General features: G+C 40.5%; 1 protein-coding gene across 1 annotated transcript; it reads left to right on the top strand.

Moving 5' to 3' along the window:
* Window positions 1–1,859: 1,859 nt before the first annotated feature.
* Window positions 1,860–22,683, top strand: SNX30 (sorting nexin family member 30; the record flags this gene model as incomplete). Its single annotated transcript, XM_019610646.1, has 7 exons — window positions 1,860–1,976; window positions 5,616–5,774; window positions 8,965–9,160; window positions 9,778–9,977; window positions 13,760–13,846; window positions 18,058–18,210; window positions 19,211–22,683. Coding segments are annotated over 7 exons (972 nt in total), but the record flags the coding sequence as incomplete, so codon positions are not given.
* Between the last annotated feature and the right edge of the window lie 2,015 nt (window positions 22,684–24,698).

Genomic DNA, 24,698 nt, shown 5'->3' with positions numbered 1-24,698 from the left:
ACTATCTGTATATCCATTGGTTATACACCCACTAACAGGACAAAGCAGTCAGCTCTGGCTGATGAGGGCTCTTTACGCGTGTATGTGTTATCTTATTCTAGTGTATCAGGGCTCAGTGTCTTACTCCAAGCCTCTGTAAATGTTTCATATAAGGTGTCAAAAATATTATTTGTGCAGAGGCACTCAGCTGTGTTAAAAGAAGCTGTGATGCTCTGATGTGTAGCTGACTAAAATACAAATCCACAGTGGATATCTAAGTCTTGGCAGTCCCTTGTTCACAAATAGTTATGCTCCCCTGATGAGCATTCATTGTGTTAGCATATGTACTTAAATATACTCATACTCCTTACCATAGCTACTGGGTCAGAACAGGGATGAGGTGAGCTTGATGTCTTCTGTTGTAGGAAAGAAAGGTACAAAGAAACAGAAAACAAACCATTTCTTAGGTAATATCACAGTAGCATACTCTTCAGTATACGTTAAAGCTAAAGCTACTGTTGTGCTGGTGGCGTGCTAAGGCCTCTGGTTCTTCCTAAGGAGGTTGCTGGCATAGAACTTGCACAGAATGCCCTGTGAGGATTGATAGGCAGATGTGTAGTTGCTGGAGAGTTGGTACCATCCAGAAAGCAAATGAAAGGATGAACTGTGTTTAAAGGGTACCCACTTGGCTCTCTCCAAATAATGCTGTATGTGGAAGTTGTCATCAGTCTGGAAGAAAATACAAAATCACTGCTGAAATTTAGCATGGTTTTCATTGGCTAGGAATAGCAAAACAGCCTAGTGCTGGACTCAGTGCTAGTTGAAAGCTGGGAGAACTGATGAGTTCTCCAGAATGCAAAGTTTTTGATGTCTGGCTGTAGGTGCGATGCTGCAGTACCAACACGCTACTTTCATTGCAAGATGGTCTTGATGTTATTACAAGTAACTAAATATGACTTTCTAGGTTTCTCTGAGCTGTACGTCTCATTGAGACATCACCATAAGGACTGTCTGCCTTTCAATCAGGACTATCTGCTAAGTTGTTTGTCAGATTCCCCCAGTTAATACACACTTTGTTTAGTGCTGTTAGACAACTGTAATGCGTACTGTGTGAGCAGCCCCATGAAGTTAGGTTTCTATTCTACAGACTTAGAACACTTGCCAACAGTTTTTCTATATACTTGTCTTCTGCCTCAAACTTGTAATGGCAAATGTAACTCCTTGTTTTAATGAATAGGAACTTGAATTATTTAACTTAATATACTGAAATTTGGCATACCCTGTGTGAATTTCATATAGACAAACTGGTTTCTCCTCAAAAATCAACAAAACTTTTCCTTCAGCAAAACTAGCAATGGCTTATGCTCTAATCTTATAGCCTTGAAGGAGTTTAACAAGCCTGTGGTTTCTGGAATACAGAGTAGTGGTGAAACATTCCTCACCTGCAGTTAAACTGCTTCACAAGTAAACAAGTCATGAACTATCTTGGCTTTTAATTCTTGATTGCTAAGTAGTCTCGTCCTTGGAATAAAGATTTCATATATTCTCTTCAAATATGTGACTACCAAGAGATTAACGTGGTGCACAACATTCTCATCTTCCCAGACTACCCCCACAAAATTTGAGAACATGTATTCTAATACTGATAAATTCTAAGAATGCATCCCAAGTACTCTTTTTTTTTTTTTTTCCTCATTGCTGACTTTACCTCTGCTTAAAAGGCCATTTCTTTTGTGCAGCTTGTAAACTTCATTTTGGGGATGGAGTTCTACTGCAAGGCTTCTATGTCCTCATCCTCATCAATGATGGTTGTGCTGCATTGCTGCTAAATTTTGAGATTGAGGGGTTTTTGTGTACACTAAACTTATCCTGATTTTGTTTTCCAGACCACCCGAGCTGAGTTTGATTTGCCAGAATATTCTGTTCGCCGGCGGTACCAAGATTTTGACTGGTTGAGAAACAAGCTGGAAGAGTCTCAGCCAACACATCTCATTCCCGTAGGTAGTAAGCAAAAATCTGCTGTTAAGGACAGTTGTATATTTGTCTTTAAAGGGTGTAACACTCCTTTATCTTTAAATATAGCATTTTATTCAGCCTTCTGCTAGAGGAGTGGGAGGCACTGCTGATTTTTGACTGATTGTGAAGCTTAAACTTCTTCTTAAGTGCATTACCTGAGAGGTGAGCTTTGGTAGCCTCCTGTAGGAATTAGGCTGATGACAATACTTGTCCAAGCATAAGCAGAATGTGCTCAACTTGCTTGCACAATTATTACATCTGAATTTCTGAGTATAAGGCCTTGTAAAAGCTGCACAGGTTCTTCAAATCCTAGTGTCAACATTCAGGTCTGCTTTTTGAGCTGGTTTTAAAGAACATGTTTCAAGATCACTTGTGCTAGTATTTAAGAGCTCAGACTTAGCTGCCACACCATCAGTTAAGATCTCTATTTCATATGTTCAGTAGACAGAGGATTAGCTAAACTACTGCACCATTTCTGTCTCTGAAGCTTACAGGCAGTCTGATCACCATTTCATATGAGTAGACTGATACTGATCCATAGCAGTCTGTATTTCATTTTGTACAAAATGGTGGAAAAAGTAGGAAGACTAAGATCATGCCATCAGCTCTTCTGAACAAAGAAATCCAGGAAGGTCTGTAGTAGATCAGTTGTCAGGAAATAACAATGCTCTTAACATACCTTTACTTGCCCATCTGATATGAGAGCAAGTTTGTCTTTGCTCTCTCCCCCTCAGCAAGGACTAGACTGTGAGAAGTATTCAGTTAAGCTGTTCCAGGAACTATTTAACTTTTTACTTTTCTAGGACATGCCTCCAGTTGGAATAATAATTCTGTCTTTCAAAGATCAGAAGTATCTTACAAAATTACATTACGCCAATGTCTGTTGCCAAAAAACATCTAGTAAATGTTTGGGGAGAAGAGAGGAGGGAGTATGCTTATCCAGGATAGGGAGGGTTAATATCAGCTTGCCAGTCCTTTGTCCATTTCTGTTCTCTGAATAGCTGAAAATGTCCAGGTTAAGGTTCTGTGAATTTCTCATGGAGGGCTGCCAGTGCTGCCTCAAGGCAGTAATGGCAATCAGCTCATACTCTAGCAGCAGGAGGTAATTTATAGTAAGGGAATCAAACTGCTTTGCTGTGAGAGAGAATTTGATGCACAGTGGACTGCATGTTGTGGTACAAACGGCTCAAGTTGCTCTAATATTGAACATAAAAACCTGCTGCAGAGCAAGGCAGTATCTTAAGTGTGCCTCTTCTAAAACATATGGAAGCAGGTCACACTGCCTTCTTGGTCTGCCTCCATGCAAATTCACTGTGATAACAGACATGGACTTGTCTCTTAATCTCCTCCATACAGTGGTATGATGGGGAGTTTGTCAAATGCTTTATGTATTCATTGCTTACAAGTAGATGGAGAATGGAGGCTAATGGCAATTTCAAGTGTACTGTGACTGTGGTGTATTCCGAAAGGATGTTTCCTAGCCAAACTAGGAACATCTGTTTTTATGAACTGAAGTGATGCAGTCCTTGGAGGCCTTCTGTCAGACAAAATGCAGAAAGAGGATTGTTTTCCTTACCTTGGTAAGGCCTAAAATCTTCCTGTAAAGAATGATGTCTTCCTGGAGCAGGGAGTCTTAATAGTGAATACTTAGCAGCCCAAGCAGACCAAATAAGACTGAAAATGGGTTTTTTTCCTCTTTGGTTACTATGACCTGAAACTTTCTCTCAAGTGTTATTTCAAGCAACTGTTTAAAAAGAAAAAAAAAAGATATCTATTTCTATAAAGGTAAGCCTAATATGTCCAAGGATCTTGTCTTTGGGTGGTGGTGTTGGGTGCTTTGAGTCATTTCTGACTGCACTGAACTCTGTTGCCTATGACCCACACAAGGAAACGTTGTCCGTTAGTTAAGGGAGATAAGTAACACACAATTAAGATATTACTTGATAGCAGTGTCTACTATTTCAGATGGACCTCAGAAGATCTATGAAATAAAGAACTAGAACTGTGGCTCATTAGAAGTGCTTACTGTAATTTCTTGTCTCATGCTGTGTTTTTCCCATTATTGGCCAAACTACAGGGTGGCCAAACTCTTCTCAGCAGCTGTTCAGCTGTTCTCATTTGCAGGTAGTTCTGTGGCATACTGATCTACTGAAATAGGTTGGAGTTATAATGAAAGTGGAACTTAGCTATTAAATTTATCATGTACCTACATATCCCTGACTGTTACTTTCCTTTGTAATAGAACTAGTGACAGTAGCTTCACAGTCCTGTACTTTCATAGCCTATTTGATGAGGTTTAGATCTAGACGCTTAGAAGGGGAAAGTAAATATTGCTTTTCTGCTGTCTGAAGTGCGAACATTGATTTTTGGGATGTGAATGAGTGCTATAAAAGAAGCAACTTGAATTATAAACAGTATTAAAACAAGAAAATTGGGCCTCCCTGGGAGGGCAGGGATCTTCAAGAAAGTTGTCCAGCTCTTCTGTTTATGGTTTGCTGGGTCTTGCCAGAGGCTAAATGTCCTGCTGGCTGGGCTGTATCACAAGCACTTTCATCTAGTTTGAAGTATGTGATTTAATATACCAAAAGCACTGTTGGGTATAATTTAATGTGGATCCTAAAGGCTCAGTGTTTATGTAAAGCCACCTTGCTTGCAGAAGGAAATCCTATATAAATGAACTGAGTTTATGCTGTCTTGAATGAAAAAAAAGCAAAAATTGTATTTGTGCGTGAACAGTCATGCTGAGGCTGAAGCTTAAAGAGCTAGTCTGTCCGAAGGGATGCTTTGAAGTTTGGAAACCAAGTGTAAAAAGAAGCTAAATACCACAGAGATAGTAGTTCTTGAGGCTATCTTAAGCTTACATGTGTGGAACTTCAGAGATAAACTGGTGGAGGTGAAGTAGAAATAAAATGAAAGAGTGGATATGTTGGCAGACTTTTATCACCTACACAGGCATGCTCAGGAATGCTAACTGGTAGATGACCGTATGGCAAGTACTTCAGAAAATGTCTGGCCTGGTCTGCTTGAGCATTTGCCATGACAAACCCGTTTGTATTTCTTTGATGGATGTAGTTCTGTCACGAGGACTAGAGACTCCAACACTCCTGAATTCTATAGAAAAACCCTGTCTGGGAGCTCTAAATATAGAATAGAGAGGAGAAGGAGGAAGTAGAGTTGTTAGGTTTTTTCAGGTTTCCTTGAACTGAGCCACTCAATATAAATGTCAGTTCTCAGTGTGTGCATGTAAGCATATGTGTGTATCTATATGCATGCATTTTACTGTGGTGAATAGCGTGCAGCTAAAAGGAATGGCAGCAAAGAAGTGGAGCTTCTTCATGAATGGTGACTGGAGGAAATTGCCCTAGGCTGTCCTGGAAGTACTTAGTGTTCTTAGTACTAAGACATATAGTAATAGACTCTGCTGTCTTCAGCTGAGTTGCTAGGGTTAGGCCAGAGCTACTAAAGCATGATGCAGAGCAGGGCTTGCATCCCTTCTTACGTATGGTTCCTACTAACAGAATTTCACTTCCTGTTGAGAGTGGAGTTAGGTTGTTTAGTAAGTTTCAAGTACAAGTATTTTTTTGGTCTTTTGAATCTTGTGTTTTGTTTGTTTCTCTCAGCCACTTCCTGAGAAATTTGTGGTGAAGGGCGTTGTTGATCGCTTTTCTGAAGAGTTTGTGGAGACCAGGAGGAAAGCATTAGATAAATTCTTGAAGAGAATAACTGATCATCCGGTGCTTTCTTTTAATGAGCATTTCAACGTATTTCTCACAGCCAAGGTAAGCCAGTAACTTCCGAACCCAGTCACTGACATGGACAACAGAACAGACACCTTTGCAACCTCTTTTGAAATAAAAGTAAGGAGTCATTAATAAAACTGTATTTGTGGGGCAAAGCTTGCCCTAAAAGGCCAGAGTTGTCTGGGGGACCTTTGATGTTACATCTGTGTTACAACTGTGCAGGTTCACTTTGCTAGAAAAAGAGCGGTCTGCAGATAGAAGTTCTCTTCTCCAGCCCTCCTTATTTTGGATCCTTATATAGAGGCTCTTAAAAATATATTCTGAAGTATACTCCTGTGATGCAAGAGAGATTCAGAACAGAAAAAACTGTGGACTATGTAAAATCCTCTTTTCAGGGTGGACAGAAGTAAAAGAGGAAGAAAGATCTCTTGCACAAAAGCTTGCAAATTTGGTTGTTGTTTTTTTTTTTTCCCATCCTTGTTTGTACTTTCTATACTGCTTGCACTTTTTGCTTCCAAAGCAAAGGGTGAAGACTCCATTGCTTGTTCTTGGTCAATAACTTCATGCTCATCTTTTGCATAAAGCATCTAGAAGCCATGTAATTTTCTTTGTCTGTCTTTTGAACTGCATTTTAAATAAGATCAGGGTGGCCTGCAGTCATGAGTTTGACCTGATAAGTGAGGAGAACTGTAAAAGCATATTTCCCCAGTGTCACATTACACTACTTCACTCAAATGTGAATCTTAATTTGAGCTCATTCTGATGCTCTGCTTGATAGTAATGTGAGACTCAGTCTTAAATTCCCTTCTTTTTTTTTTCTGCACCCTTCCACTCATGGTGAACATTGCATTTTTAGGCTTATTTCAGCAGTAGAATTAGCTCTTGATAATCAAGCATGTGATAGATTGCTCTGCTTTTCAGTTGTCAAAGCAAGATGTAAAATGCTTAATTGTTTAGTTGTCTTCTGGCATCGTTGCACCTTTGTAAAATGAATGGTAAAGCCTTTATCCTCAGCCATGTGTAATATCCTTTGCTTTGACAATATGGAGTGTCCAGAGATGCTGGGAGAAAAGGACATGTGTTTTCCAGTCTGTCTTTAGTGCTAGTATATTATTTATTTAGTAATCAGAAATCAGTTCACTCTATCAGGACTTCAGAATTTAGTTATTATTATTATTTCTTATTATTATTTCTTATTAATACTTCAGTATTTAGTTATTATTGCAGAAAGTCATTAGACCACCTTCTGGCTGAAAAGGGGAACCAACCTTTCTTTAAATTTCCTGTTTGAGTTAGTAAGATGGTAGAATGCATGAGAGAATGAGTGAATAATTTTGAATTAGAGTCTTGTTTCTGATGCCTACATGCACGTAACACGTCAAACAGACAGAGGGCAAGAGTCAAGGAACCACTTCATTTTAAATGCAAACGTAATTAAATGTTAGGTTATCTTAATCAGATTTAGTTTAACGTAAGTACTTCAAAAGAATAGCATAGTGCATGTTTTGAATATGGAATTTTGTATTCTTTTTTTTTCCAAGAACACTTAAGCTGTAATCTGATTTTATGCTACCACGTATTGATTCTTGGCCTTTGTATGTCTGCTCTGTTTGAAAATTTTTCTTGCTCATGCTGTTTCAGCTCTTCAGCATGTCTTTATGTTGAATAGTGACCCCTGCTGGAAAGAGTAAAATGCACAGTGGATGGCATTTTTCCCAATTAAATCTACGTTTTCTGATGTGCTCTAAAGGTGAAATCTTCTGAGGATTGGCTGTGCTAGTTTTCCTAGGCTGTACTTTTTCCTCTGTATGGTCTCCTTGGTCCTGTCTGACTACACAGCTGGTGTGAGGAGGCTGCTGAGCAAATAGACATGCAGTCTGTAGCTCTGTATTAGCCTATCAAAGCCAACTAATGGATGTGCATAGTGCTGGTGTTATAGGCTGTATCTTAGAAGTTTGTTGTGGTAGATAAGTTCCTCTGTGCTGCTCTCATTTTTCTTTCTCAACAAAATTGGGAGAACAAAATATTTTGAGTTGAAATAGGCAGGGAGATAACTCACCCTTACTATTGAAGGCGGAACAGACTCAACCTAAGTGAGATTAATGTAATGTATTGCCTACTGATTAAAGACTAGAGCAGTAAGAACTAAAAGCAAACTAAAAACACCTTCCCATCCTTCCACCCTTTTCTACCTGAGCAGTACAGGGCGATGGGGGCTGCAGTCAGTCCATAATGCACCATCTCTACGACTTCCTGCTGCATGTGGGTCCCTCCCATGGATGCAGTCCTTTCTAAATGGATACTGCGTGGGCTTCCCATAAGCTGCAGCTCCCTGAGCACTGCTCCAATATTGCTCCATTCCACAGGGTCCACCCTTCAGGTATTGTTCCATATAGGTCCCCCTTGGCAGCAGCAGCTCTCCTGGCCTCCTGCTCTGCTCTGGGCTGCTCTCATTGAGCTGCAGCTCTTGACCAGAGTGCTTCTGCCTCCCCCAGGCCGCATCCCCTGCTGCAGTGGGGGTTTCTCCATGGCTGCACTGCAAGGGACAGCCTTCTCCACCAGTGACCTCTCCTGGGCTGCAGGGAGCTACTGCTCCATGTCTGAAGCACCTCCTGCCCTCCTTCTGCACTGACCTTGGCTGTGAGAGGGCTTCTTCTCAATGTGAGAGGCTGCTTCTCTCACATTGCTCATTTCTCTCTCTATGCTGCTATTGTGCAGCACTTTTTTCCTACCTTAAATTTTCTGTCCCAGAGCACACCCAGCATCACTCATGGCTCAGGTCTGGCAGTGGTGGGTCCTTTTTGTAGCAGTTGGAACTGGCTTTGACCTGGCATGGGGCAGCTGCTGGACTCTACTCAGAGTCCACTTCTGCAGACCCTCTGTTAGCAAAACCTTGCCATTTAAAGTTTAATGAATGATTGTCAAGAAGTCTTGGTGGAAATAGATCTACTCATGTCACTGTGCCCCTGATTGCAGTGCAGGAACATGGGGAAGTCTAGCCATACAGTGGTGGGGGCACTCACTGCTCACAGTATACTTCATACCATTCTCCTGGATAGTATATCTCTTTCTAGAAGTAGCTGTCTGACTTGTACAAGATAAGGTTTTGTGTCCAGGGCTATGTGCTGCATGTAATCTTTTGCCTTTGTAATGTTTGATCTTGACTGGGAAGTATTTTTTGCTGTATTGGTCTTCCAGCACACAAATACTGTTTGTTCTTACCTACCAGGATCTTAATGCATACAAAAAACAAGGAATGGCATTGCTGTCAAAGATGGGGGAGTCAGTCAAGTATGTCACAGGAGGTTACAAATTAAGAAGTCGTCCACTGGAGTTTGCAGCCATTGGAGAGTATCTAGATACATTCTCTCTAAAACTCGGTACCATTGACAGGATAGCACAACGGATTATCAAGGAACAGTTGGGTAAGGACTAAAGTGTTCAACTTTGATAATTCTGGCTGGGATCTCTATCTTTTCCTGATTGATAGCATAACTAACATACCTCAATGATTATAACATGTAATAAGCCACACAGAGCATAAATTCTAATGCCTCTTGCAGGTTTAAAACAACCTAACAGAGTATCTTGTCTTATCTCAAATCTGAATGTTTTTAAAGTTTTTCTTGTTATGTTAACCTATTTTCTTACTGATTGTTATTTCTCAGAGGACTTTTGGGAAGAAGAAAACCTATAGATTTTAGCTGGAATTGTACCAGTGGAATTCTGAAGACAATAATCTTAATGGATCTGTCTTGATGAAACAACTGAGTTTTACATGTCTAAGATATGACTTTGGCTACTCTACAGAAGAAATATTTATGTATACCGAAGTTTTCGGGGAAAAATTAGCTGAGCTGGTGTAATATGGACCAGTTGCCTCCATGCAGCTGTGGAGCTCTGATTATTAAGATGCTAGACTGCTATGAGAGTTAATGTTTGCCAAGCTTGGTCGTAGTTTCTTCTTTTTTAGCATAAGTGTTTGTGATACTTTTGCCTAGTTCTTTCTGTTTTCATTTTCTTTTCCCTTTTGCCTCTGCAGAATACTTGGTGGAATTACGGGAATATGGACCTATTTATTCAACCTGGAGTGGGCTGGAGGTTGAGCTATCAGAGCCACTGGAAGGGGTGTCTGCATGCATTGGGAACTGCTGCACGGCTCTTGAAGAACTCAGTGAAGATATGACGGATGACTTCCTGCCGGTGCTTAGGGAGTATATACTGTACTCGGAGTCAATGAAGGTAAAGGGAACCAAGTGACTGAAGACAGTGCTATTTTTTATTCATGGGGTGATGTCTGTGAGCTAAGTCTCTATCAGGATGAGAACTCTTCAAGTGAGCAGTGATCGTAAATCTTATTGCATGGCAGAAAGTTTGCTGAAACAGACAACTCTAATTTTGGCTGCTTGAGCTTCTCACCACGCACCCATGGAATAGTGTGCATTACTAACACACTTTATAGAGCATTAACAAATAAATTCCTTTGAGGACTTTCTTTTGGAGCAACCATTATGAGAGCATGATATACCCTCCTTTAGAAATATATAACAGCTTGCTGGAAACCTAGTCTGAGCAGGGTTATCCTCCCTCTTAGTCTTTCTATACCTCTGAAACTAAGAACTGGAAATAGTTATTTGCAGATTTCTCTTCTTGATTTCAAATGGCTGGTTGCAAGTCTGTCTTGCCTGGCTTAAGCAAATGATTCTTGCAGAAGGCTTTGCACTCATTTTCTGAAGCTACGATTTATTTTCATACTCATATTATAACCGTGGTTATATCCAGTGTAAGCTAGGTGCATTTCCTTTGCAATACCAGAGTGCTTGGAGATGAGGCTAGAATCTGGGATGTTCGGATTCTTTCTGCAGGAGAGAGTGTGTGTATGTGTATTTAAACAAGACATGAAGTTATCAGAAAAAAAGCCTCTTACCCCAGAACATCTACCTTTTCATGATACAGATTCCATGGCATCTGAAGTATCAGACTGATTTATAGGTGGTGTTTTGCACAAATGTAGAGAGAGGTGGGAAAGCTTTACTTTAGGTTTAGGAGTGCTCAGATGATGACAAAGATACTGAATGCATTCTCCAAGCTAACAGTCTAGCTGCAATATTTTTTTTGTCTTTTTGCTGCAAGTCTTTAATGCTGCTTTAAGTGTTCTCTAGCTTCCTGAAGTACCTTTTCAGTTGAAGAAGCCCTTGCTTTGTATCTTAATTTCTATGCTGTTGATTTGACTTTCAAGTGTTCTAAAGGATTCTCTCCTTCTGTCAGTTTTTCTCAAAGTGGCTGAAGTTGCTCATTGTGTTGGTGCTTTGGAAATAGTTGGATCTAGAAGCTGTATTTGCAAAATAGGAATTCAATAAGGATTATGTTGCTTAGTGTCAAGCTTGGTCACTTCAGTACTTCTATCACATCTGAAAATCAAGAATAAAAACTGTTATTAGGTAAAGCAGACTGCTCTTTGTTTCCATCTCTCCTGGATACCAAAATTGAAATCTGACAGGCCATACTAAGCACAGTTTTCTTATTCTAAAATGTAAATCTCTTAGTATTGATGTGGTAGTCAGCTACAGCACTGTGTTGCCAGACTTGATGAAACTGAGTAAGTAACTGAAAATGAGGTTTCTCATGGAGTGCAAGAAGCTTCCTCTTGAAAAAACTGTTCTCTTCGTGAGCAGTGCTATATTCATCGTCTGCTTTGAAGCCTGCTGTGAAATGTCTGTGTGGACAGCTTTTGGACAAGATACTTGAGGGAAGGTAAGTCTTTTTGGGTTCTAGGAATTCAGTGCAACCTTGACAGCTTTTTCCACTGCAAGTTGCACCCTAGCTATGTAGCTTAGAAACCTGATTTGTGGAGCTGTCTTGAGCTGGGTAATGCCTCGCTGGAATAACTGCCGGGTTCACTTCAACTTTTTTTTTTTTTTAGCAATGAGTGCTTCCTTTTTCTTCTTAAGGAGCACTGTTTTTACCTTGTGGGGCCAGCCTGAGGGAACTGAACCTACAGAGGCAAAGACCAGAAAGCCTGGTTGGAATACACATGAACTCGTTCCAGGGAAGCCACATATCTTGTCCCTGTATTTGTTTGAAAGATTTGCAGGAATGGATAGAAACTGGGATTGTGGGCTTGAATGTAAAATGTGTGGTGGAGGCTAGGAGTGACATTGACTAAAACACAGTCCACACAGCCAGATAGTGTCTGGAATTCTGGCACAAGTGTGTGGTAACATTTTTCTGTTGTATGCGGGTGTTCAGTGGAGGTATGTGCAGAGGACAAAGGCAGTTCTAAATAATTTAGTGCTGATTCTAAAATCATATATGAACTCTATATGCTTAATGGGGCCTGAAAGGCCTATCAGGTTATATAGTTCCCAGCTGTGTGCTTGGACGCTATTAATACGTTTTTAAAGAAAGCAGCATATGAACAGTCTCTTCAGAGGCATGCAGTAAATGGTGAGTTCTAGTTGTAATAAGAAGGTATATGCAGTGCAAGTGGCATAGCATCACAACCTGAGAAAAGAGGCTGGTGGCAAACTTCTGAAGCTCTTTCAAACATGTAGGTCAATGGGGAATGTTTCAACCAAATACAAATTGAAAGACCTACGTCACTGAAAGCAGGCTAAGTCTTATTTGTTATACAGCAACCAGTGATTTTGTTCTTTATACAGCTGAAGTGGTGACTTCTTGTGTGGTGTTTTTTCTATTTTTGGTATTTCTGACTCACTGAGGCCCTAACAATCAAATGTTGCATAGGTACTGGTAAATCTGGGGATACTTAATACAGAGCTCTTCTGAGAAGCTGCTCAAGTGTAATGCATTAATTGGCAGCTGTGAAGAGATTGCCTGGGGCTGCCTGAGTAAATACATCCTCTCATGTATGGGACAAATAAAAGGGAAGGCAGTATTTTCTCATTGCTTTCAGGTCAACCATTAATGGATAGTTTAAGCTTATTCACAAGCGTGTCGCTAATGGTCCATAGTGGGCACTTAAGAAGGAATAAAATACATGCCCTTTGAATCTGCTCTGTTGGTACCTGTTAATCATTGGCTAATGCACATTCAGAACCTGTGTACTGTGCTAACTTCATGTTCATGGGGGCTGAATGCAATTGCTTGAAGTGGTTATTTGTCTGAGAAAATAATCTCAGTTGATTCAGGCTTACAGGACACTATGAAGTGGTCAGGTTTTTGTTGCACTGACAACCTCAAGGACTTGAGTATTGTTTCACATAAGTGCTTAGATTGTGAAATGCATGGGAATGTCATGGTTTTTCCAAGCAAGCATGACTGATAAAACAGCATGTGTGCTGTCCTATCCCTTTTTGTTTTTTTTGTTTGTTTGTTTGTTTTTACCTAAGCCAGCAGTAAATTTGTGAATGGAGCATCTTTTCAGGTATAATGGGCTGAGGCTTAAAAGAGTTATGATTGCAACATCTCCTGCCTCTAGCTGCATTACTTATTCCTTCACACAGAATGAAGTTCTTCAGAATAATAGCAGTGGTGGCCTTAGGAAGGAGGAGGGAGAAGGTGATGATTAATAGGTATAAGGCTTGTACGTTTTGGACAAATTTTATATGTTACAACTTCTTAGTAGTCTATATTCTTAATAAGACTAATTTCTATTTGTTGTTTTTATACTGTAAGCCTATAACAGGACTGTAGCGAAGAACTTGGATTGTAGATAGAAGAATAGACTCTTTTATTCTCAGTTCTGGGAAGCCTGTGTCTGTAAAATGTTTACAACGTGAAAGTCACATGGGTAGTTCAGTTCTTTCACATTTTCAAAGTAAAATGTGCTTTTCATAAGGTTAATTCTTTTATTATTAAAAACAGCAAAACAAAACACCCGAACTGCATCCTTGAAAGTTGAGGTCTTTATCTGACCCTCTAATTGCTGAAAACAGGACAATATACAAAAAGGCAAACTTGGGACTGAGTTACCACTACAGCAGTAACGCTGTAGTTTCTTACAGATGGGAAGGGGAAGGCAAGAACGTCCTTCTCATAATTGTCTTTTCTCTTGCCCATAGAATGTGTTGAAGAAGAGAGACCAAGTTCAAGCAGAGTATGAAGCAAAACTGGAAGCAGTAGCCTTGAAAAAAGAAGACCGTCCAAAGGTTAGCACTTAAAATTGCTCTGCAGAATCAACCTGCACTCCCACTGCTTTCTGATAACAGTAAAGAAATAGAGCTTGCTTTTTCTGGGTGTAGCTTCCTCTCTGCAGTATTAACACTTTGAGGCAGAGCAAGAGTTTGGTGGTAAGCTGGTGCAAAATGAAGACCTAGGTACAAACGCATTTAACCTTGTCTAGCAATGTCTCTTATTACTGATTTCCCACCATTTAGAGAGGGGTGGCTCTGACCTGTTTTGGAGCACCTAGTTGGACTGTTGAGTAGCTTTAAATGATGGTAACTAAGCAGCTTCTGGTAATTTTGGTCTATGATTGCTGAATCAAGTTCCTAGACACTGGCATCACTGAGCTATACCATGTAACTCCTGTTTTGCTCCTTCCACTAGGGAGATCTTTCGTTGTGATGCTGTACTTAGGCAGCAGGGGTCACTGGGTAACAGGTTTTGGCTGGGCTTCATGTACTTGGCACTGGTGAGGCCCCATCTCGTGTGCTGTGTTTAGCTTTGGACACCTCAGTACAGAAATGACACTGAGATGCTGGAGCAGGTCCGAAGAAGGGCAGCAAGGCTGGATAAAGGGCTTGAGAATATGGCCTATGATGAGAGACTGAAGGAACTGGGGCTATTTAGTCTGGGGAAAAGGAGACTGAGGAGAGACCTTATTGCTCTCTTCCAGTATCTGAAAGGTGCTTACAGCAAGAGCGGGGTTGGTCTCTTCTCACTGGTGACAGGACGAGGGCAAATGGAGTCAAAGGTAAGCTTAGGTTGGATATCAGCAGAAACTTCTTTACAGAAAGGGTTGTTAGGTACTGGTATAGGCTCCCCAGGGAGGTGGTCGAGTCACCATCCCTGGATGTGTTTAAAAACACGTGCATTTGGATGTGGTATTCAGGGACATGGTTTAGCAGAGGGTTGTAAGAGTTAGGGTAGTATGGTTAGGCTGTGGTTGGATTTCGTGTTCCTTAAGGTCTTTTCCAACCTGAGTGATTCTGAGATTCTGTGATTTCAAACTTGTGTGCTTATGCTGCCACCTGCTTTCTGCATGAAGAGAACTGCAAGAGATGTATCTTATATCAGTGTTACTGTGACCAACAATGAAAACAGGTTTCGTACCCTCTTTCTGCCTGGGTTTTTTGGCTCTCCTCCATCTTTCTGTTAACAACTGAAGAATGAATTCTAACATTACAGGCACTGTATAATAATGTTAAAAGAGGTTCAAGTCTTTAATCTAATTTTGAAACTGAAGGGTACAGATTGTGGAAAAGCAACCCTTTTTTCCAATCCTCAACCTGTATCTATCATAGACTCTGACAAAAGTGATAGGAGGATGGCTTAGGTATCTTGTATCTGCCCCACTGCTGATTCTTGTGTGTATAACTGTTACTTCCTAAGTGTAGCTTTGTATATGTAGGTATTCTAACCTATTTTGTGGATGGAACCAATCTAGCACATCCAGTAAGCCATTTGAGGATATCAGGTACTGATTTCTGTCATGATCCTGATATAGCAGAGCTGCTAAATTTTGCTAATTTCTCACCTACTAAAATGTTCTTTAAGCTCACCTCTTGCTAGGATTATTGTGTGAAGTGCAATATTTAAATACCAGTCTTCAAGAATTTTTTGAATTCTTACATTTCCTCTCCAGAGTATCATAATCATATATTTTGGTAACTTGTTGTATCTTTTTTCTTAATGTAAGACCTTTACAGCATATAAAAGGGGAAGCTGAAAAAAAAAAAATATAATTCCTTGCATGTTCGTAAGATACTAGCTCACAACTTCTAGATTCTTTCCAGCCTGAGTGGAATGTCCTTATCTATAAGAACTGATAAGTTAGAGCAGTTGGTAGCTGTGCATCTTACATTTAGTGAGTTATCCTGGCTATAAGTTCCTAGAAACTATTAGTAGACAGAATACTAACGAGCTGGCTTACGCAGTGGATGTCATAATAGCATTTATGTTCCTTTCAGTATATTTGGCTGATTGGCAGAAGTTACCTTAAAATAAATGAACTAAACCAAAACAAAAAAAACACAAAACAAACCCAAACAAAGCTAGTTTTTTATCATTGCTTGTTAACTTCTTCCAGTGGATGGCATTCTGGGACTCAGTACGCATAATCACACCATCTTCACAGGACTCCACTGATGTCATTATGTGGTTTTCAAATCAGCTTAAAACTCCATGGATTGTAAATACAGAAGGCTTTTAGGGCTGCTATGAATGTCTGTCAGGAAATATTGCTCAGAATTATGAAGTTTCCAGCAAAAGCACTGTGTAGCTGCTTCTGTATGTGTGGTGTTTAACATTAGAGTAACAGTGTGGAGTCTTCAGCTTTTCTGTGGGTAAGCAAAAATACAATGGAGAAGTGCTGCTTGCTTTGGCATGTTGTTATAGTAATTCAACTAAGACAGTGAAGCACAGACACTTCCTTTTAGTAAGATGAAATCCACTTCTAATAATCTAGGTCTGTCTGTCTCAAGGATTTGTAATGTGGTCTCTGGGAACAGTGAATATGGCAGCACTGACTTTGAAGTGAAAAGTGATTGTGTGTGTTTGAGGGGGGATTGTGGAGAAACTTGTTTCAGTGTGTGTTTCCAAAGAGCAGGAAGAGTAAATACCATATACGTACACTTAAAATCCTGAATAAGACCAGTGTGTATTTAGATGCTTCAAGAAGCCTGTGGAAACCTAATTGGAGTTCATTGCTATAGTTTCTCAATTAGAACATACATAATCCATTTTCTGATCACTGGATTGTTATTGTAGCTCTCTATATACACAGTCCTTTCAACCTGGTGGAGAACTGACTATGGGAAAGAATGCTTTCTTTTAGATCTTTAATATGGTTTTGGATCTCAGCAGAAGCAAGAAGCTAGTGAGCATTTAGAAACTGAATTGGTTTGGGTACTGTTATATGGTTTTGCTTCCAGAATGAATGACTCTTTCTCTTGACAGCTGTGCCTTTCCTATTAAAGTAACAGCATTGTTAAAAATGATGAGAGACATGCTTGCTTTAGGAGGATGTCAATCATCTAAACCTTCCAGCCAACTATCTTGCAAGTTCTTGTTTGAAGCCTGTGAGAGATCTTTGTCGTGAGTTTTAGCAGACTGGATTCTGTAGCCAGAAGCATAGTAATCAGAGAAGGTGGAAGAACTATGTAGCTACCAGCCATAGAGTTGCTTGTAATATAAATCCAGTTGTGTGAATGAAGGGTTACTCAAAGCTCATGAGCACCAAAGAGGTACTCCCTTGTGTCTCGCAGAGCTATATTGGAGCCCAGATGTAGGGCTTTCTCTGACTGTTAGCCTATGGAGTACTTCACTGAGTGTCCCTAACTGCATTGTGGAGAACAAGGGTCGGTATGTTTCTGCTTAGATGTGTGCCTTGCCACCTGCAAGGTAGTAGTAAACTACCCACAAAGAACAGAAATAAAATAAAAGGAATTTCCTGACAACTTCTGCAGATACTCTTGTTTCTACCCTTTGTGCAGTTCACAGCTTCTAGAGAGGAAATCCACTTATCACATTGGTGCCAGTGCTCAGGAGTTTCCTCTTCTGATGTCTTGAGCTAGTTGTGAATATATTACTGCCTGTGTAGACCACAAATCACAAGGAGAAGAAAGAGAATGATGTTCATGATTTTTCTGCTTGAAGCACTATTTGTGGCTTGTTCCTGTAGTTGTTTGGCAGTATATAGCACTTTGATCTAAATCATAAGCAAAAAATGCCAGTTTCTTTGTCCTAGCTTGCATTTGTCTTGAGTTGATGAGTAGTGGTGTAATCTTTTTCATTCTCCTTGTAGACCTGCAGTGGGCTATCCTTCAGTATTTCTCACATTGCTTATGTATGATGACATGTCCCATTAACACGTGGACCAGATGAACTTACTTGGCCCACGTGTTAATGCCTTTAATTCCTTTTGTCTTACGATCAATGCTTTGCTTTTTTTTTTTAATGTAGCCTGTAAAGTTAAAGCTAGAGGCCTAGAATTTTTTTTCTGCAGACAGAGCTGATCACTACTGTTTATTGTGGTCAAAATATAACACCAAAACATGTCATTCAGCCCTTTGGGCAAACCTGGATGTTTGTTGTTTCACTGGTGAAAATTGGGATTCAAGCTTATTTAGCACCTAGTGCTCTGAACAACAGTATCAATCTTGGATTTTTTTTTAATTATTTTTATTTTTTTCTGCAGGTACCCACAGATGTTGAGAAATGTCAAGACCGAGTAGAATGTTTTAATGCTGATCTGAAAGCAGATATGGAGAGATGGCAGAACAACAAGCGGCAAGACTTTAGGCAGCTACTCATGGGAATGGCAGATAAAAACATCCAGTACTACGAGAAGGTATGTGACATTATTGTAGCACTGGCAGGAGTAAAGGTAGTTAATTGTCCTTCAAGATAGTGGTTATTCTTCAGGAAATGTTTGTGCCATTTTACAGTAAAGAACTTGAACATCTTAATTCTTCAGAGCTGTGGAAGCTGCTCTTTATCAGCAGCTTAGCGTAGCCTCTTGAGTTTGTGGTAATGCTCAAGTGATCTACATGAGACTAGCTGTCACTTGAAGGCATTCTTTTGATAGCACTTTGTACTGGATGCTTGTCTGTCTTGGATTCTTGAATTGAACAAATTGCTGAGCTGGAATAGTAGTTTTCTTTCTGCTTGGCAGCGGTGAAGGAAAAGTCCAAAAACATGTGTTGTGTATGCCCCATCGCTGAGGGCCTTCAGGGCCAGGTTGGATAGGGCCCTGAGGAGCCTGGTCTGGCAGAGGATATCCCTGCCAATGGCATGGGTATTGAACCTAAGTGAATTTTAAGGTCCCCTTTCAACTTAAGCCATTCTGTGAAGTATAGTGTGGAGAAGTCCCTGAGGCGTAGTGGGATACACTGTGTGTCTGCAATATGTACATGTATCTTGTCTGGATAGATTTTTCAAGTAGTGTTGAGAGCATGCTGCTATAATAGTGGCTACTGTGTCCAAACTAGTCCTCTCGCACAGTCACATCACAAACATGAACTTGGACAAGAAGTTGTTTGACTGCCTAGCTGCAGGCTATGTCTTTCAGTTCAGAAGAATCTAGCTGATATTTGAAAATCATAGGTATTCTGATGTATTCTTAATAGCTTGTCCCAGCAGATGACTTTGGAAAGCTTTAATTTGATTTCTTTGTTTGAAAACAACAGCTATTCTTCCTGAATGCTTACTTACATTATTAAAGACGACCAACAAGTTTAAAGAACCCTGCTCGGCTTTCTGAACTTGCATTCTGTCAGTCTGGGAGGGTGATTCAAGGATTACAAGAGCTGATATACAATTCATTTTTTAATCTTTCTTTCTTTCTTCAGTGCCTTACAGCATGGGAGTCAATTATACCACTATTGCAAGACAAACCAGAGACCAAATAAGAAGTACCTTCATGGACAGTCTAGCACATCTGTGCTCAGTACCACTAGACATACTGGAACTCCACGAAGGTCTCTTTTTTTTGTCAACTGAGATGCCAGCTGTGCTCAGGCTGGAACAGACCCTCTGAAGACTGTTTGACTTTTTCCTCATTTTCTGTTTAAACTGGGGTATGTTTCATCTTTTTGAGTTATCTTGAATGGTTCCTTCTCTATCCTATGGAGTGACATGGGGCTTATAGTGAAAGTGCATGGGGATCTTGATAAAACTTACCTCTTTAGCCTGGAAGGAACTGATGAGTAGAACACTAAAAAGATGAAAATAAAACTCTACTGCAAGGTGCCAAAATGACAGCTTTATTACTGTTCTGTTTTGTTTGCTAAAAATATAATTATTTCCTAACCAACCCTTTTTTTTTTTTTGGATGGAGAGGGGAAGACTGGAAGTGATTATCTTCTATTTTGCTACCACCTGTATGCTCCCACTGGCTAAAATGCCTTCTGGAGAGTTTTCTGTGTGGGAGTTGGGCTGGTCCTAGGCAGAGCATACTGACACTACGTACATATAGCCTGTGATACAAGCATGAACTGTGTTTTTTTCGTGAGTGTAGCATGCTGTAGGTTCATACTAAATATTGTTTACCTTGGTGATTATGAAGTAATGTCAGTTGGCTGAAGTGTACTTGTGACCGAGATGGGGATCAAAATCATCCTGGGTGTCCACGGGGAGGTTGGAAGCAAGTGTGAATTTTCAGTGTATTTTTTCTAAAGCTTGCTCTGAAATGTGCATGGTAGAATTCTCTTGATCCATGCTTTGTTGTCTGTTTGTTTGGGCTTTTTTTTTCCTCATCCAGAGCATTTTCATTAATAATCAGTTAAGGTGCCTGCTGTGGTAAAGGTAGAACTCTCTCCCTATTTTTCTTTGTTTTGCAGTTGCAACTAAAAAGCCAAAAAGTGTAAAATATTTGACCGTACCAAGCATCGTTGTGTGTGTGTGAAACTTGCCTTAAACAAGTCAGTGAGGCTTAATAGGTGCACACACTGTCCATGCCTATCTCTGCTGAACCTCATGGCAAGTGTTTTAAGACCTCTTCTGGTACCAATCTATTTTTAGTAGTTTCTTTTGGCCTTTAGCAGTGTAGCTGCTTCTGCAAGTTCCTTTTCTTTTCTCTTGCAGTCCAGCCTCAAATAAATACCTGTTTGGTGTTGATAGCCTTAGTACAAGGGATGCTGCCATGATGAGTATCAGAGTCATGGTTTAACAGCATGTAGATAAGCCCTCTTTATCCATTCAAAGTGAGCAGTCTTGGGGTTAATATCAGTGAAATTCTGGGATTTGGGGGGGGGTAAAAAGTTGAGTGCTTACTGCTAAGCTTGAGTGATCACTTGGTCTCTGGCAACATTCTTGCGAAGAATCTGAAGGATGACTGGGTTTATGCAACTTCAGAATGATACCTGACAGGAGAACACACAGATTTGAACTCTAAGCACCAGGTGTACCTGACTCCCACCCCTGCAGTGGCTATTGTGGCCTGTATAGCAACAGTCGAGATAGTAGCTGTCAGGCTAATGAAATTACACTCTCTAGATGCAAAAGTCAAGTTTTTAAGACACATTAAGTGGTTTAAATGGGTTTTCCTTTATTGACTTAACTTCCATTGGCAGTTCTGTGGTACTAAACAAACTGCTTTCTGGTTTAAGTTCACAGTTTATCAACATACACTTAGGTGGATTAACATCTTGAGGTTGTTGTTGGGTTTGGAACAACTAACAATGCCTGCTGTGCAAAGGGAGTACTTGAAGAGATAGTCTTGACGCAGTAACCTAGTGTCTTCCTTTGTCTTTCCCCTCTAAAATAAGCACCTCTAAGCGCATAAACTTTGTACAGCTTGACCTTTGGGGTTACAGTATATTCCTGTCTTCTCTATTTCCCACAAACAGATTGTCATGCTTTTTTGAGCTGGTGCCTGTGTGGTAAATGAAGATTTTTAGTTCGCTATGAAACATCACTGGAAGTCAAGCAAAACAAAATTGGAAATAATATTTAGACGTTCTTTCTTCCACCTAGTCAAGAATGTGCAGGATGAGTGGAGAGGATGTTGTTTTGCTGCGTTCTGTCTGATACCTTATAACACTGGCATTCTGTTCCCATTCAGTGTTGTACCAGACTGAGGTGGGGCTTTGTTCTGGCATATTTAGTGGTGGGCATCACAGCCATTCGTAAGTGCAAGAGGCAGTGGGGAGTTCCAAGTCAAGTCTGAGTAACTTACTGCCGGTGTGGTTCAAGATCAGCTTAAACTTTTGTTAACCTGATGCCACTGCTTGGTTTCTAAACTACGTAGTCAAAGCATATTTTGATTTCAGATAAATCCAGTTCTGATTGAACTGTTAAAAGGTGGGTGTGCCTTTCCTACTTAGAATGTGTTGGCTCTGTAGCACATACAAGCTAATTTGGAGGAAAGGCTGTAACTTCAGATTGTGATCCTGGATTTCTGTGGTACCAGGATTTTTTTATTATCTGGAAAATGAAAACCTCTGACCCTGCAGGGGAAGTGAAGCTTAACATTCATAAGAAAACCTCTTCTGCAAGAGTTGCTGCAGTGTAAGAAGGGTGTGTAGTGGTGGACCTCTTAGCTCCTGTGGACTACTACAGAGGCTCTATGAAAGAAAGAGCTGTTATTGTAAACCGCTGGATAGCTGTGGGAGAAGCTGTGATGTTTGGGGAAGCAGTGCAAGCAGGGAGAACACCAAAATAGCAGGAAACTCCTTAAAGAAGTAGTTTATTTATTTCACTACTGTTAGTGAGAGGTTGAGAACTGAACTGTTAGTAAAACTGGCATGGCCTGTAATCCCTTATATGATGGATATCTCTCTCTTAGGAAGACACAAACCCTAATAGTGGAAAAAGTGAGATGCTGGGAAAGGGAAACTGGAGGAGTTTGAGTCTTTGAGTAACTTCCTGAGTGTTCAGTCACTTATGGTCACCTTCTATGCTTGCGCTGAAATGGTGTCAAAAGTGGCTGCACCTTTCCAGTGAGCCCACATAAGTTGAGTCCTTCTCAACAGCTCTTAGGTCAGCCTGGCTTCCTTTATAATCTGCAACCAGACTTAAGATCTGTCTCAGAGGATGTAAAATTCACTGCTGTCCTGATTACTCCTACATAAGCTCTAGAATGTTTGTTCCTTCTCTCAACTGGCACTAGCACAATAAAGCAAGCACTGAGATATTGTTTTTTGTACTCAGTAGAGAGCCATGCATTGTTCATACATGTTTTTATCAGGTACTGACTCTTGCAATAAACAGTTGTTGAAACATCTCATGGCTTTTTTGGGTATCCATTGAAAAACAAAATGTTGATAAGTGTTAGCTGTTCAGTCATAAATGTTATCAAAGAATAAACTGTGGATTCTTCAGAGTGTCTGCTTGGATTTTTGTTGCACTTGTGCTTAAGACTGTAGTGGTCTAAATCATAGGAAGAAACTTCAGAGAATCATAAAATGGTTGGATTGGAAAGGACTTAGAAGTCCATGGAGTTCCGGATGCCTGGTGTACAGGGGCAGGTTGCCCCACTGGGTCAGGCTGCCCAGGGTCCCATCTAGCCTGGCCTTGAGTGCCTCCAGAGGTGGAGCAGCACCTCCAGGGATGGGGCACGTACTGGCTCTCAGGGCAGCCTGTTCCACTGCCTCACCACCCTCTGAATAATTTCTTCTGAATGCTGAGTCTAAGTCTCCCTTCTTTTAGTTTAAGACCATTGTCCCTTGTCTTATCACTATTAGACTATGTAAAAAGTCATTCTCCCTCATCTTCATAAGCGCCTTTCAGGTAATGGAATGCCACAATGAAGTCTCTTCAGAGCCTTCTCTTCTCCAGTCTGAATAAGCCCAGCTCCCTCAGTTTTTCTTCATAGCAGAGATGCTCCAGCCCTCTAGTCATCTTTGTGGCCCTTCTCTGGACCCCTTCCAGCAGCTGCAAACTTGCCTTGTGCTTGGGTCCCTAGTGTTGGATTCAGTCCTCTCATCTACTGTTGGCTTGTATTCAGGTTTTCAACCAGGGCTGCTCTGAATTTCTGCTGAAGCTTTTCTAAACTCCTGGAGGGTTTTCTGTCTTACATGGATGCTCTGGTGGACCATAAGTTGGGAATTGCTTCTGAAGCCTTCTTACACACAGTTGCATGAAAATAAAGGAGAAAATAAAAGTCCTTGTTCTGCTTTCCTTTGTGCACGTCTGTCTGTTGCTCCTTGAAGTGTGGAGACTCTGGCCAGCAGGGGAAGGTAAGCTAGCTCTGCCCTGGTTCCCCTTCTCTCCTTCTTCGAAGTGTCAGTGATGATGACAAGGAGTGCAATTTTTTGCCTGGACTGCACTACTTCCAACCTGTGTGTAAGTCCATGCACTGAAAACCATTCACTTTGCATCCTAGGGTCGCTGTCATACCAAAAAAATCCAAAATGAAAGCAGTGAGAAGATTAATCTCACTGTGTGAATTTATAGTGCGAAGCACAGAGCAGTACTCTTCTCTCATATGTTCAACCAACTCTGACAGCTCTTCTTCAGACTCACAGGTTATGAAATGTCTTGACTTACGGTGATGGCATGTTCCTATACTTTCTCATATATCTCTGTATTGGTATATGTAGGTATACGTGATGCCTCCTATTTAATTCCATGGAAATTACAACAAATACAAGGAGAACAATAACACTGTTTGATAGAGCAAATTCTCAGCTACAAAATATTATTTTTCAACACAGTCACTACCACTAGTTATGCATTTTCTTCATGGATAAACAAAAGCCTGCATGCTGTGCTCATAAAAGTCTATACCAGCAGAAGTGACGTGGTCACTTCTGCTGAAACACACCACCCACTGCCTCACTGTGCTCACATCCACTGTTTGGCCTATGTCAACGTTTGGTAAGCAGTGATGAATGTCATTGAATACAATTACTTCCTCACAGAGGAATGCAGTATCACACCTCAGCTTTATCCGGATTTCCACGTCAGATACCATTTTGTCAGAGTGGCCCTCTGTTGCCATCTGTCATATGGCAACAAAATGCAATGGGATATTGGTGAGAAGGTTCAAGTTCAACTGCCATACCACCAATATCTGCCTCTGACGTTGTCTGCCATCATCATAAAATAGGAGATATTACTTTCAGAGCAGCTCTTGTATTTTCTTCATTGTTTACTATAGAACTAGTATTGATGGAGAGAAACACTTTGAGGTAAAACTGTAATTCTCTATCAGTGTGTACATTTTTTAAATACACTGTTTACCTCAGTTTGGTGGAATGAACCAATAAATGTATTTAAAAATGACTCCTTCATAAAGAATTCAATGTTTATTTTTTGTCGCCTTCACCACTGAAATGTGATGTGTGCACTTACTTTACTGGGCAGCCTATTAACATACTACAGAAACATTTTTCC

Source organism: Meleagris gallopavo, chromosome Z (genome assembly GCF_000146605.3).
Source record: "Meleagris gallopavo isolate NT-WF06-2002-E0010 breed Aviagen turkey brand Nicholas breeding stock chromosome Z, Turkey_5.1, whole genome shotgun sequence".
NCBI classification, from domain to species: domain Eukaryota; kingdom Metazoa; phylum Chordata; class Aves; order Galliformes; family Phasianidae; genus Meleagris; species Meleagris gallopavo.
Note: the sequence above shows the minus strand (reverse complement) of the source record. Positions and strands in the feature narration are given on the sequence as shown.